The sequence below is a fragment of the Vulpes lagopus genome, chromosome 9, assembly GCF_018345385.1.
Source record: "Vulpes lagopus strain Blue_001 chromosome 9, ASM1834538v1, whole genome shotgun sequence".
In the NCBI taxonomy this organism is placed as follows: Eukaryota; Metazoa; Chordata; class Mammalia; order Carnivora; family Canidae; genus Vulpes; species Vulpes lagopus.
Window position 1 is genome coordinate 7,527,505 of NC_054832.1, and position 15,595 is coordinate 7,543,099.

The following is a 15,595-nucleotide window of genomic DNA, read 5'->3' on the forward strand; positions in this document are numbered from 1 at the left end:
TTTCACAGATGTGGAATCAAAAGCAAGGGGTTTTGATGACTTGGCTGCGGCGTCCCCACTGATTAATGGTGGGGTCAACACCCTCCATAACTTGCAGGGTAGTAATTCTAAGTGTGAAGACACCCGGTGGAGACACGTGTCTCCTGAAGCCACCTTGCTGGCATGTCCCACGGTGATGTGGTGGCTGTCTCCCGCTGTCTTCTCAAGCCCCAGCAATCCCTGCCCAGGCACTGGCCACATTTCTCCCAGCCCACCGTGGTGCCTCTCAGTTTTAGAAGCTGGTGGTTAGATCTGGGCTGGTGGTTAGGGCTGGGCTGCATTATGTCCAGGAAATCCAAGAATACCATGCTGTGCCTCTCCTGGTAGAGCACCCGGGGGAGATAGTTGTTTAGGAAATACTGGCAAACAGGAGATCAGATCATCTCTTTATTGCTGACTGGGCCTGGATCCCAAAATCCAGTGCCAGCCAACCAGTCAGGCTGGGAAACTGTGACACTCTTGGTGACTTCCTTAACCACAGTCTCCTCATCTGTAAGATGGAGATAACATTCATATGTACCATAGTAGGTGGTTGTGAGACTTACAGGAGTTATTCCACATAAAACACCTGAGAACTACCTGGCCTCTGTCCCCCTCAGCGTATGTTAACTAAAAGAGTCATAAATATCATGTTTGATTGCATTTCTTAAGAACTCCAGGGTAACACTGAAAAGCAGGTGTGCCTCGTAGATGATTCGTTTTATTTTTTGGCCACGGTAAGAACTTGGGATGTTTTGTTTCATGTGAACTCTGCTCTTGTAGCTGCTTGTATCTTCCTCCTGACTTTTGGGCAGATTCTGACCTGAAAACTCTCAATAAGTAACTTCTCTTTGAAGATCTAAGGTCATTTGCTATCCACAAGCATCTGACTTAGACACCAAGGTTTCTGATTTAGTTTGCCTGGATAGCATCACATCTCTGCAGTTGACATCTGTGCCCCCAAACTTGTGTGGATTCAGAGAATCACAGATCTCTCTCTCTCTCTCTCTCTCATCACTGTATGCCCAGGGTGAGAGCACTGTTCTGGCAGTAGGATGGTGGTAGGTGCATGCTTCATAAATGCATCTCAAGACTTGGTAATATCAATAATGCAGCCAGACTTTGGCCAGTGGCGTAGAGATGGCATCTGCTCTCTCCTTTGCCTCTGTCCCCAGCCCTGCGACGGCCCCCGCAGAATACCCTGCTCAGAGGTGGCAGCACTTCCTCACAGGTCTGAGGTTGTTTTGTTGGAAAGGCCCACATGTGGCTCGGTGAGCACAGTTAGTTACAGGGAGAAGATCCTAAACAGAAGCTTGGTGGTGAGAGATTTCTGCGAGAGATCACACTGAGCCCGAGGCAGGGTGGTGTGTCTCTCTGAACCCTGGTTATAGGGAGCAGGGGTCGGAGGGGGTGCTGCTGTGACCCCCCTGCATCTACCGAAGGCTAGATCAGCTCGATCACGGGCTGTCCAAGGCTGTAGGAGAACATGTCCTCATGAAGTGAAGATTGGGCAATCTTTGAAAATGTCTCTTCCAGCTTTAAGAATTAAAGATTTGGGTAGAAACGGGTGGTCAATCTGTCACAGTTGGACTCACTTGTACATTTTTTTTTTTTTTGTCCATCTCACGTTTTAGCAGTTTTTCTCATCCATAGCAATTCTCCCAGGGAGCGGGCATGGGAATACAAGAGTTGAAACTTCTCAGGAGGCCGTTAATCTGCGCGGTCCCAGGGAAGGTGAGATTGGCTGTAGTGGACCATGTCTCACTGTGGTCCCCCCCCGCCTCTCATGCCCACCAACTACTCAGTGCTGGCATTGGAGCATTTTCAATGGTCCTTTTTGATTTCCTTTGTAAATGGTAATGTTCCAAAAATAATTTCATAATATTTGCCTAATTAGGAGACAAAAGCACTTGAAAATGTTTTAGCTTCTATTTTGACTTTGCAAATAATCACATATGACCTCTTGTTCTCTGATCAGTACATAGATGAGAGAGCCCAGCTACTTTTTGCCTTTGTTCCAAGTCCTCTTGTTTAATAAATCCTTGTGGGCTGAGCCACAGGGTTCTCTTACACGGACGACCACGTGTAGCGCATGTAGTGTGTCACAGAGCGTCCCGTGACCAGAGGGTGGCCTGTGTACGGTGGAGTCTGTGGGGAACGTTTCAGACCTTCTCACTGGATTGACTTCCTTGTGTCTGTCTGAGAACAGCCCTCCTGGGAGTAACGTCATTTCCTTTATAGCCCAGGCTGGCACCTTTCTGTGTGTTGGTGTGACAGAGAGGGAGCCAGGTGAATTCTGGAGAGGTTTCTGAGGAAGCCTGGACGTGACTCAAATTAGTTGAATAGTAAGAGGAGAAGTTTGGGACTATGTTTCAGGTTTCCTGCCTTTGGGTCATGAACTGATTTTACAGGAAAATAGTGACTCTGAAATTGTGTACATGTATCTCAAGGTGCCTACGGAGCATCCCTGTAGAGGTACCTGGAAGACAGTTGAAAATTCCTATTTGTGGTTTGGGAGAGGTCACAACTGGATGTATATCAAGCTGTCAAAATGATCCTTGGAACCACAGCAGCACAACACACAGGCCTGAGGACAGAACCTCGGAGAAGGCCAGCATTTCCTGTTGTCCCATCTGAATCCCCTGTAGTGTACCCAGAGGTGCTACCACCGTGGGCGGCTCCATCACTCCATTGCTGCAGGCCAGCAGGCAAGCTGCTCATGTTCCCCCACATGGGCCCTGATTGCACCCTTGGGGTTCGTGTAGCACCCTGCTGGACAGTTGTAGAGCACATGGTTTGGAGGGATACTGATGCTGTCCTGACTGGGAGTCAGGGCATGGGACGTGACAGTGATCCAGATGGCCATCCATCCCTCACCTGATGGCCAGGTCTCACTGGGTCCCCCAGGGGCCTCAGCAGGCACCCTTTGTTCCCTACCACTCATTCTCAGCCCCCCAAAGCAATGCATGGTGACAGCAAGGCTGCGTAACCCTTTGCATCCTTATCTTGAAAGTGCTTGTCCTGCCCAGGTAAGGGGTTGGAAAAAGATTTACCAGGTGGATTTCCCTACTGGAGAGCAGCAGTGGGTGGATGCTTGTGTATATGCACGTGCTTGCAGGCAAATACTGTGGAAGAAATGGTTTTGTTAAAGAAGCAAGCACCTCAGGGGATTAATTGTGAGGGGAGCTACTTTGAAAGACATTCGCTTGAGCAAAAGAAAAAGGAAAATGAGAAGTTACCGTATTGCTTTTGTGTTATATTTTCTTGCACAAGAACTGTACATTCTGGAGCAGACACATAAGAAATGAAAGCAGCCCAACTGAGCAGAGGCCCTTCCTACGCTGGGGGCACCTTGCACGGTCACTTGGGTGCTCTCTGTGCGGTCACTTGGGTGCTCCCTGCAGAGGCAGGACTCAGCCTCCCAAGGTTACGTTCACCCCCGTTCCCCTCTGGAGCGCATCCCCCAGGGGGCAGCCTGCTCATCACAGGCTTTGGGGATGTCAGTCGCCCCCGGGGTGGGAGAGCAGTGGAGGAGGACGTCGGGGTGAGTGGCGCCTTGTCCGCTTCCTGGGGGATCCCCTTCCCTAACCCCTCCGCCTTGTCCCTGCAGCCTTTCCGCTGTGCCCACTGCCATTACTCCTGTAACATATCCGGCTCTCTGAAGCGGCACTACAACAGGAAGCACCCCAACGAGGAGTACGCCAACGTGGGCACCGGGGAGTTGGCAGCCGACGCGCTCATCCAGCAAGGTAGGCGGTGTGCCCCTTGGTGGGGCTGGGACGTCTTCCGCGGCCCAGTCCCGAGGCCTGGGCATTTGGTTCATTCTCCGTCATCATCACTGGCTCCACCTCCCCCAACCCCACTGCAGTGTATCGGCATTACATCTGAAATATGGAAAGTCATCATTTACCCACAGATTTTGCCACCGCCCCCCCAACGTCCAGCATTGCCTTCTGTTCTTTGTCTCTCTCTACCTTTCCTTCACATGTGAAAGTTCATGGCTAACATGAACATTCTGTTTTCTTTTAGCACACAGTCTCCCTCATAACTCCCCGGGGCTTTTTGTGATCTAGCCCCAGGTGGCAGTACCCCATTTTAGTGAGCCACACTCCTTGTTGGACATTGCCTGGTTTCCAGAGTGTTCTTTTATTGCAACTACTATAAATAATGTTACGGTAAATGTATTTATAGGTGAGCTTCTTACAGTGATCCAAAAATATTTATAGAATGCTCAGATTACTTACTCATCCTGAAAAGGATAAACCATTTAGAACATTTAAACTGAAGAGAAAAAAAAAATAAAAAAAAAAATAAATAAATAAACTGAAGAGAATGGATGAGGGGCGCCTGGGTGGCTCAGTCAGTTGGGCATCTGACTCCTTGATTTCAGCTCAGGTCATGATCTCAGGGTCATAAGGTCAAACCCCACGTGGGCCTGTGCTGAGCGTGGAGCTGGCTTAAGAGTCTCTCTCTCTAGGGGATCCCCGGGTGGCCCAGCAGTTTAGTGCCTGCCTTCGGCCCAGGGCGTGATCCTGGAGTCCCAGGATCCAGTCCCATGTCGGGCTCCCTGCATGGAGCCTGCTTCTCCCTCTGCCTGTGTCTCTGCCTCTCTCTCTCTCTCTCTCTGTATCTCTCATGAATAAATAAATAAAATCTTAAAAATAAAAAAGTCCCTCTCTCTCTCCCTCTGCCCCTTCCCCTTCTCTCTCAAAAAAATGGATGAAAGCCGCTAATATTTTTGAAATGTACAAGAGATATTTTTTGCTGCTTTTTTCAGTAAATGATTACATATTCCCATTTGAGAAGGTTTAGCTCATGTGCTGTTGCCAGAGAAGTGCCGTTGTATTTATATCTACGTTTCACTAAAAAAACGATAGCCGCATACAGTACAGCAGTTTTTACTACTTCCTGAGTGCTGTGACTCTTTGAAACCAAAGACGGTTTTAGAAATCTGCCCCCACTAAGCATGGATGTGGGCCGGTTACTCTGCAGCAGCTGCGGGCGCTCTGAGTTTCCTGGTGGAACACGAGGCTCTGCTCGCTGGAATCGCCATGAAATGCATCTTAATATAAAACAAATGAATTGATTGAATCCTTCAGCACTTTGGGTGACAGGGCTGATGTATGGAAACAGATAACAGCCTAAAAACTCAGGGTGATTTTAGAGCCATTCCTCTGGGGTAGCAAGGGGGCGTGTGCCTTGTGTTTTAATGACCATTTCATGGAGCTGCAGACCAGGATGGTGCCGTGGGGGCCTCCGGCTTGCACACGTGCCCCCCTCCTTTAGCTGTGTATTTGGGCAAGTTCCACAGCCTCTCCAGCTCAGGGCCCTCACCTAAGAACAGAGCTGCTAGCCGTCACCTCACGTGATGGCAGATGGGGTCAAAGGAGAGACCGCCGAGTGGCACTCAAAACTTTTTCATTCTTTTTTTTTTTTCCCCCTCCTGAAAACATCTAAGATCTCTAGAGCCATTGCATCATCTTTGATGAGCCCCATCAGGAACCACAGAGGAGAGAACGGATTGCCTTAGAGTCACAGTAGATTGCTGGAGAAGCAGCCTAGACATTCCTTTTAACATTCTTCACACTGTCAGGTTGGATTGGCAGGAAATAGACCTCTACTGTGGCTGTTGGGACAGATGTGGGGCTGATGGATGGTCTTAGCACTGCTCTCCACTTGCAAACTTTCATCATTGCCTCGCAGAGAATGTGCTGGTGCCAAACTGCTGCCTGCCCTATGTTTTCTTTTAGCCTCCTAAGACGGTCATCAGCTGGCATTCCCTGGCAGGGCCTGGCTTTCAATTTTCCTCTCTGCAGGGGTATTTCTAATCTTCTTTCTTCTGTGTGTGTGTGTGTATACACACCTGTATATATTTCCAGAGCCCCCTCCAAGGGACATACTGAGTAAGGAAGCAACATGTCTCTTAGCTCATAAGAGACCTTGTGCCATCGTGTTGTGGTGAGAGAACAGTCTCTGAAATCAGGTAGCTGGTTGGGTGTGAACACAGCTCAGCAATCCCAACAGTACGAAGCTCACACTGGTCCTCTGTCTGGGAGAAGGAAGGAGGATGGAGGCAAAAAAAAAATGAGATGGATACAGTCCCTGTGTTTGGAATGCTGGGTCCTCGGGAGCCAGTGGATTTCTTTCTTTTGATTAATTTCAAGTGACCCCCCCGCCCCCCACCGTTGGTTTTGTGTTTCTCTTCTACTCACTCATCAATAAATATCTTCATGGAAATTTATAATTTCTGGTTTGATATAGAGGAATATGTGTTAGAATAACATAATAACAAGCCATGAATGAAATGTAGGTCTTGTCCACAAATGCTGCTACAGCTTCCCTACACCGAGTGCACGGGCTCCTTGTCCATCAGCCGTGTGTAAGTGGCATCGTGCCAGGACACAGGCAGAGCCATCAGTTGTGGACAGAGGTTCTCCTGTCCTCAGCGCTCAGGGATATGGGAGGGATGTCTGCGTAGGGAAGGGGCGTGCAGGAAGTAGGGAAGGGGGCCTAAAGGGCCGAGATGTTTCTGTTCCTCGTCCGTTTCTGGGGGAAGGTACCCTGGTGGTCTCCATGGAGTTCGGGTTATTTTCAGTGGAGTTCAGAAACCTCCTGGGATGGCAGCTGCTCAGGGCACCCGCTAGAAGTGTTTGTAAATGTTGACCTCCCAGGGCCAGGGAGAGGGGCACATGATTGGCAGCATTTGCCAGTGTCTGTGTGTGCATCTCTCTCCTGTGGCCAGTTTTCAGCTCCTAGTGTGCTGGGGACCGGAAGCGGCGTGCACAGCCAGCTTGTGAGCAGGTTAAAGCCAGCTCCAGCCCACCTCTGGTCCTCAGGGCACTGGGGTGACGCTGTCAGCAATGTGTCTGCTGGGCCCTTTCCGGATGCACCAGTTCTCTGAGAACTCTGGTGCTTTTTGGTAATTAGACTTGTGCTGAATGCTATGTAAATGTTTTATTCCCTGTGTATATTTGATGTCCTTCTGATCATTTGAAGGCAGATTAGACAATCTCTTGCTAATTTTCTTAGCCCATTACTTGTTCATTAATATGGATTGGAGACATTTTCCCGTACAAACACACAGTTTCATGTCGGATTGCTGCAGTGGGCCTGCCCATTTTTCCTCTTGAAATATGCCTGATTAAGCTAGCTCAAGAGCCGGTTCCCTAGATCACAGGTTGAGAGGCATGAGATCCTTTGGCGCTAAGCCTCACAAATCATTAGCTCGTTCCTGAGCTCACAGCAGGATAGAGATGGGACTTCGCAGGCTGCTCATTTTCCAGTGACCTCAAAGTGGTCCTGCAAGTCACTCCAGATTATTGGCGTGAACACAGAGACAGGAGTCAGATGGACCTGGTGCCAGGATGTCTCAGCACAGTGGCCCTGGGATGACTTACTTAACTTCTCTGAACGTTGGTGTTACACATCTTCAAAGAGGAGGGGCTACACACTTGCCCAACAGCTCTGGAGATTAGTTATGATCCTCTAGGGTCCCAGATTGTGCCCAACACGTAACACTTCATAAATGACCCAAATTTACCATGACATGTATTCCCACGTTTCCTCTTCACCGTGTATCTCTTGAGCTCCTTGTGTGCCCAGCATTGTGCGGGACACTGGGATATGGTGGCATTTATCACTGGTACTGTGTGGGCTAGGGACGAGGCCTGGGAAGCTCCTCCAAGGCTCCATATTCTGACTCTAACAGGACATGTGCGTTCCTCCCAACAGTCCCCACTTTGCTCACAGGAGGAGAATTCGCAGCTTCTCCTCAATGCTGACCCTTCTCCCAGCCCCCACTGTTAGAGGGCCCTTGAGGCAGGGGTAGTGGTTGGAATGGGAAGCAGTGAGAGGAGCAGGCTTCGTTTGTGGAATCTGCTAAAATCTTGGCGTTGTTTTGCACTACTACATGGGAAAAATGTAAATGTGTGCACGGGTACACCTTGGATGCATTTCCATATCTCAGGTTTTCACACCAAATTCAGGGAAAACAGCATAGAAGAAAACCGAGAAACTTTCCGGTAACACAAAAGTCATTTATTTGATTCTGGGACATTTGAATTTTAAAACTGTTCTTATTAGGGCCCAGATTCCATACATTACTGGCAGATGGTGCCAGTAACGTGAAGTCATCACGCATGTTGTTGGTTGTTACGTTATGTGTTAATTTGTCTCTCACAGAGGCCCTGTGAGGTCGGCATCATGGTTCCTGTGTTAAAGTGAGGAGAGATGATCAGCCCAGGCGGCAGTGAGAGCAGGTGCTGAGCCACACCCAGCTCTGGATTTAGAGTCTGGATTCCTACTGCTGCTGGGCTGACGCCCCTTGACATTGGTCTCAAGTTGCACTTGCTAAAGAGGAGGAAGAGGAGGAAGCAGCATGGCCCTCTTCTGGGGCAGCAGTTGGTTTGCATTTGCTGGTGGTCACGCGATGCTGTGTCCAAAGGTCACACACACAGGGTGCTGTTGACTTTTTCTTATTTCTTTGTCTCCTGGTCTAGTTGCTTATCTGACCCAAGGCTAACTCTGGGACCTGCCCCGCTTCAGTGCTTCCCTGTGGTTGTCCAGAGGATGCCAGATGCCAAGATTTTGGGGAGTGTATGAAGGGAGCAGGAGGATGGTGGAGACTTGCCCAAGCTCTTGCTTCCCAGGTGGTCCTCCCTGAGGGTTGGGATGCCAACCTGGCTAATAAGAAAATGCACTTCATTTCTCTTTTGCTCTTTTTCCTTACACTGTTTTTCTGGGAAGTCTTCTGGGAAACAGGGTAGGGGTTTGAGAGAGATTCAGATACTGTCTGACAGCGTGCCGTGCCCCTCTCCCTGCTGCTTGCGTGGGATTCAGATTACGATCCCGAGCGCATTTCCTCGTTCTGAGTTGGGGCTCTGCTTGGGTCCCGGACAGGCACTGAATTAAGAAGTGAGAATGTTCACAAAGTCCAGTTCCACATTTTCCTAGTTAGTATTGTCTCTCAATTGCTCTGTATCCACTTTCCTTTGATCATTGAGGCCAGTTGTTCCAGTTACTGTTTAGTGCCTGTCTTAGCCTCTCACTGCAGCTGTAACAAATGACCTCAGACTTGGCGGTGATTTTAAAATGACACAAATTCATTATCTTACGGTTCTGAAGGTCAGACGTCCAAGGTCGGCCTCACAGGCTAAAGTCAAGTTTGCTAACAAGTCTGAATTTCCAAAGTCTCCAGGGACAGTGGGTTCTCCTGCCTTGCCCAGCTTCCCGAGGCTGCCCACACACCGTGCCTGGAGCCCCTCCTACCCGTCCTCCTGGCCAGCAGAGGCTGTAGAGGCTTCCTCCTGTTGCTACTCCATGACCTCCCCTCTCCCTCCTCTTTGAAAGGACCCTTGTGATTACCTTAGTCCTGCCTGGATAATCCAGAATAATCTCCCCGTCTCAGGATCCTCGATGAATCACAACTGCAAAGTCCCATCTTGCCATGCGAGGTAACACTCCCATGTGGCAGGAATAAGGATGTGAATATCCATAATCCCCCTTTTTCTATGTTTATTTACTTTCCATTATAATAAAAACCTCACATACTGTCTGTTGTTTATCCATGCACATTCCATTCCAGACGGCCGGCTCCTGGGGGCCAGGATCCCCACCCATTTAATGTAGGGTCACAGTGACGATAGAGCCCAGTCTCTTTACAAGTAGGTCTCCACAGATTTTTTTTTTTTCAGTGTTACCCAGGCATCATTCACAAAGCTGTAAGATCTTTAGGATTCTCCTCCTCTCGTCAGCTAACACATTTGTCACCTCACACGTTAATCCTTACACTGTTTTTGAGAACGTTTATGTTCTACTCTCCTAGCAAACTTCAATTATCAGTGATTGTCACCATGTTTCCCGTTAGACCCTCCGACCATATTCATTCTGTAACCACAAATGTGTATTCTTTACAAACTCTCCCTGTTTCCTGTCCCCCAGCTCCTGGCAACCATTTGTCTACTCTGTTTCTAGGAGTTTGACTTTTTTTTTTTTTTTGATTCCCCATATAAGAGATACCATGCACTTACTTGTCTTCTCTGCCTGACTTACTTCACTTAGCATAATGCCATCTAGTTCCATCCGTGTTGTTGAAAATGGCAGGATTCCCTTCCTTCTTGTGGTTCACTAATATTCCTGTGTGTGTACACACACCACGTCTCTTCTTTATCTATCCATCTATTGGTAGACACTTAGGTTGTTTCCCTATCGTGGCGGTTGTGAATCACACTGCAATGAACATAGGAGTACAGATACTGCTTTGGAATTCTGTTTTTTCATTTTCATTCAATATCAACCCAACAGGGCTGATGGCTATATCATATGACGGGTGTAATTTTAATTTTTTGAGGAACCTCCGTACCAGTTTCCATAGTGGCTGCATCAGTTTACATTCCCATCAGTAGTGCATGAGGTTCCCTCTTCTCCACGATGTGAATATCTTTGGAGGTCCATTATTCTGCCTACTGGAGTGCCCTCCTCCTTTTTTTTTTTTTTTTTTTAAGATTTTACTTATTTATTTGACAGAGAGAGAGAGAGAGAGGACAGACAAGGGGAACAGCAGAGGGAGAGGGGAGAAATAGGCTCCCGACTGAGCAGGGAACCCAATGTAGGGCTTGATCTCAGGACCCTGGGATTATGATCTGAACCAAGGGCAGATGCTTAACCAACTGAATCACCCAGGTGCCCCTGGAGAGTGCCTTTTTTTTAAAGACACGAGCTTTAAAATTTCACTTTAGAGAAAACAGACTTTAGAGTTTTAGGAAATGGCTCCTGGGTCACATGAGCATGTGCCAGATTCAGGTATCTGATTGCCCAACCCAGTGTTCTATGTCACTCCAGGACTTACCGGTATTGGAAATGAAATTGAATTTTTAATAAGGTCACCACCACAAAGGAGCAAAGATATTTTAATGCCTAAAATTCTTCCAGAACACATTGCGTTCCAAAAAGAGCAAAAGGTGCCATAATCGATTTTTAAAATTGTTCCTAAAGTTCTGTGTTTTTGCCTGGTTCATCATGCCTTCTGAGGAAACTGATTTGGGGCTCTGTGGTTTTTATGGTGTGTACTTTATATCAGTGCTGCAAGTAAGTGCACCAAGTCTTCCCATGACCTTTATTGTTCATTGCCTAAGAATGTAATGAATTGAACTAGAAATTAATTTCTCTCAGCTTTGATGTCAATTAAGTGGCATAGTTCTGCATTTAGTCTCGACTACATATTTCCAAAGTGGTGTTCCTTAATTAAAGGCAATGTGGCAAAGGTTGAAGTTTTAATTAATGTGGGGCATTATCATATTAGTTTTAATTTAAACATAATATAAGGATGTTTTCCTCCCTAAATTAGTTTCCGTTAAAGAGTGCCCCAGAAGGAGTGTTTAATTTCATTTAGGTCGCTTTTGTTTGCTGCCTCTTTTTAGTCTTTATAGGAGGAGCTACGTCAGTTGAACCAAAGGAGAAGGCAGAGGTTCTCACACCTTAGAGAGTTTTAAAAGATGATCATAGGAAAATACGTTTTAGATGATGGATAAGTGATAACAAGGGAAGCTAAAAACTAAGTTTAATTATCATCTAGGTGGGAAAGAAGAAGCCCATTTGGTTTGGCTTAAAAAAAGAGCTCAGAGTGTGTAAATTTCAGAAAATAAGCATCTGTTTGAGCTGCCTCCACTGCGGAATGTTCTAGAGGTTCACAATTCCGTCCCCCGTCTCTGTTGGACCTGCGTGCTACTCTCCTGCACCCTCCCAGCATGGGGAGGCTGTAAAGCAGTAAGCGGAAGGTGCACGGGGATGTACTGCTGGCCTTCTGGATCGGCTTCCTTTTTTGCTCATAACTGTTTGGGGAGCCACTCAGCACCTCGGGTGACAGACAGGAAACCCCAACTACAGAGCAGTGTGCCGACTTGAAACTGATTCAGGAGGTCACACACATCACACTTGCATACTTGTTGTGCATCCCCATGAAATTTGCCTGTTTATTATCCAGTTTGTCGAGACAGCCTCATCATCAGCACAGAATTCCTCTCCTCCCTCCTTCGTGTCCCAGTGAGTGAGAAATAAATCTCAGACCCCCCAGGAGGTCTCAGGAGAGCACAGCAGCTCTGACAGAGATGAGACTCAGGCAGCAGAAAGGCTGGCAGCAGGATCCCCCGCAGCGCCAGCGTGCAGAGAAGGGGATGAGTGTGGTCAGTGCCAGAGGCAGAGAAAGGAGAGAATAGGGGAAGGGGGTGTTGGGGGGGAGACAGGGTCACAGGGGTGACAGTTAGGTCACGCAAACCACAGCAAGGAGCTGGGAGTTTATTCTGGGTCTGATGGGAAGCCATTGGAGGGATGTGAGAGGTGGGGTTTAGTTTGTGTCTTTATTTTTATCGATTTATGTGTCATGTAGGCTCCTTTTACCTCTCTGCCCTCAGGTGGTTTGAAGTGTCCCGTGTGCAGCTTCGTATACGGCACCAAGTGGGAGTTCAACAGACACTTGAAGAACAAGCATGGCCTGAAGTTGGTGGAGAATGAAGGAGATCCCAAATGGGAGGTAACTTTTTGAATATGGTATTGATCTTGACATTTCCAGGTACAAATGACAGACCAGGTGGGCCCAGGTCCAGGGCACAGACAGTGGTTCCCCAGAGGCTTGGGTTTTCTGGTCCGGAAGCTAGGAAGTCTTTTCAAAGCCTATCTCCTGTCTGAGGGATGAGACCAGGACCATGCCTGCCAATTCCTACCTTGAGTCGAATTGAGAATGTCTGTATTGGTCTCACCAGCGTTGTCACTTCTGTGATTCCCCAGCCCAGAGTTTCAACTTTTGCCTCTGAGGGAAGGATGTCAGGCAATGAGTATGTTGTGAGTCCTCGCCAGGCGGACTGGGAGGGGCTCCATCTTCTGGTTCTAGGCCCTCCTATCCTGCTGAAGGCACAGGTTCCCACCTTCTGTCTGTTTTAGCCTTGGGTGTTAGAACCAGTTCCCTGGCTGGAAACACTCGTGGTATCAAGCGTCACCACAATGGACTAGCTGCAGGTGGGGTTTCCCAGACTCAGCATTGCTGATATTACAGTGTTCAACATGATAACTGTTTGTTGTAGGCATTATTCTGTGCATTTTTAGTGATGTTTAGGATGTTTAGTAGCATCATTGACCTCCACCCCTCAGCTGCCAGTGGCATCCCCAGTTGCGACAACCGAAAATGTCATGGACATTGCTGATGACTCTGGGAGTCCAGATCATCCCCAAATGAGAACCTCTTATCCGAGGACTTTCTGAAGCATCAGAGCATACGGTGATTAAGAGTCAGGACTTTGAAAAAAATCCAACAGCACGTGGAAAAAGTAAAACATCATGACGGTGTGAGGATAATTCCAGAATGCAGTTCAGTGGGAGGGAATATTTTAGTATAATCCATCATCATAGTAGAACTGGGGAAAAAAATGAAATGATTATCTTCACACGTTCAGAAAAAAGCACTTGACATATTTAAGTGTCTGCTGATCAAACACAGTCAGTAAAGTACAGCTGGATGAATATGTCCTTAAGGTAGAAAAACACATCCCTGCATCTCGGCCCCACCAGCATCTTACTTGGTGACGGAACCCCGGAGGGTGACTTGTTGATCAGCAGCAAGATGAGGTTGCCCCCAGGAGCTCTGCTTTTGAACATCGCTTGGGAGGCGTCAGCCAGTGTGTCAGACAAGGCAGAGTAAATAGTGACATTAAGAATTGGAAGGGAAGAAATAAGGTATCTCTCTGAAGATGGCAGGATTCTATTTTTGGAAAATCCAAAAGAAGCAATGAAAAACTGCTAACGTGATAAGCATCAGGTTGAAACATAAACATAAAATAACAAATAGCTTGTATATATAGAGAGAGGCAAGAGCAGAAAAGCTCAGGGATTTAAATGTAAAAACGGTGACATTTCAGTAATACTGGAAGAAAAATCCGAGTGAATGAATTCATTTATAAACTCAAAGTGTGGCGAGCTTGCCTAACTAGGACTGAGAATCCAGATTCAGTAAAGGAGAAAGATTGAGAACAATTGACTACAAGAAAAAAAAAAAAAGTTAAAAGTCTTAATGGAAAAGAACTCATAAACAAGTTAAAGAGATTAATGACAAAAATACTTGTGGTCATACCTTAGAAGAAGGATGAGTCTGTTGACGTTACAAAAGTCTTGTAAAAATAGTGATCAACAACCCAGGAAGAAAAGGGGCAAGAAATAAGAAAGGGTCGTAGACAAAGAAATGCAGATGACTTTGAATATCTGAGAATGTGATCAATCTGATCGTAGCACATGTGAATGGCAACTAGGGAGAGCAAGAGTTTCTTTCCTATTAGAATCCAAAATTTGACATCCTCTCTGTCAGAGAGGCTGAGGGAGAAATACATCTCATGCATTGGGGGTGGGAATACAGAACGTTACTTCTTCTCTGAAGGGGAATTTAGCAATATCTAGTAGAATTTCTTGTGTATTTCTTTATCCATTAACTAAACAATCCCACCACTAGAAAAGTACCCTGAGGTAACCCTGACAAAATGAGAAAAAGGCGTCTGCACAACATTATTTATGGCAGCCCTATTATATGTTACAGGTCTAGATAGAGGAATAGGTGGCATGTGTGTTAATTCGAGGCGTGTGCCCGTACACAGTCTGCATACATGTGTGTCTTAGCCTTTTGTGCTGAGAAGCCCAGAAGCGGTGACAGTGGCAGTGCGCACACCTGGTACCCAGATCTTGATTCCTAATAGGATATTCTCCAATCAAAGGAACGAGGGTCCTTTGAAAAGTGGTTGGTTCCAGGGCTGTGGCAGAAAATATGTAAGATGATCCCTAGGGTATCTTGTGGTCCTAGAAAGTAAGAGCATGCTTGTCCTCCCCACCCCCACCCCCCCAAAAAGATGGAGGCATATCAGGACACAGGAAATAACCCAGAGAGTTCCCAATGGCCAGACCTGGAACATTTTATTTATTTTTTAAAAGATTTTATTTATTTATTCATGAGACACACACGCACACACAGAGGCAGAGACACAGGGAGAGGGAGAAGCAGGCTCCTTGCAGGGAGCCCGAGATGGGACTTGATCCCAGGTCTCCAGGATCAGGCCCTAGGCTGAAGGCGGCGTTAACTGGCTGAGCCACCCCGGCTGCCCCAGGGAACATTTTAAATAACAAAATAAATGATGATGGTGTTACACTGCAACTCAAAGAATAAAATAACTATCTGTGAGTCTGTACTGATAGAAACAAATAGTGAGGAACAGTTCTTCTGCCTGGAAGAGTTCTGATGAATACACGTGGGAGGAATGAGAGAAATAGAGAATTAGCATTAGAACACCACAGTAATCATCGCTGCAGGCAAATCCGTCACCCTGCACTGAAATCAGTAGATGGAATGTAAGGAAAAACAGAATATTTACATAACCCCAGAAATCTGCCCCCCCCCCCCCATACTTACTAGATTGCAGAGGGAAAGTAGTAACTGTACAGTGGAGGCACCTGGAGGCCCCCATGCTAAGCATGTGAGCGGAGGTTAGTGTCCTCAGTGATAAGTCACGGTGACCTCGTGTGCCCTGGACAAGATGAGAAGGGCCAGTTC

General features: G+C 47.2%; 1 protein-coding gene across 11 annotated transcripts in view; it reads left to right on the plus strand.

Moving 5' to 3' along the window:
• ZFAT (zinc finger and AT-hook domain containing) overlaps positions 1-15,595 on the plus strand; it is a 274,158-nt gene that overhangs the window by 227,027 nt on the left and 31,536 nt on the right. For all 11 annotated transcript variants that reach the window (XM_041769045.1, XM_041769044.1, XM_041769042.1 and 8 more), the window contains 2 exons: positions 3,629-3,767; positions 12,426-12,544. In XM_041769045.1, the coding sequence (XP_041624979.1) occupies positions 3,629-3,767; positions 12,426-12,544 (258 nt within the window). The remainder of the gene's footprint in view (positions 1-3,628; positions 3,768-12,425; positions 12,545-15,595) is intronic.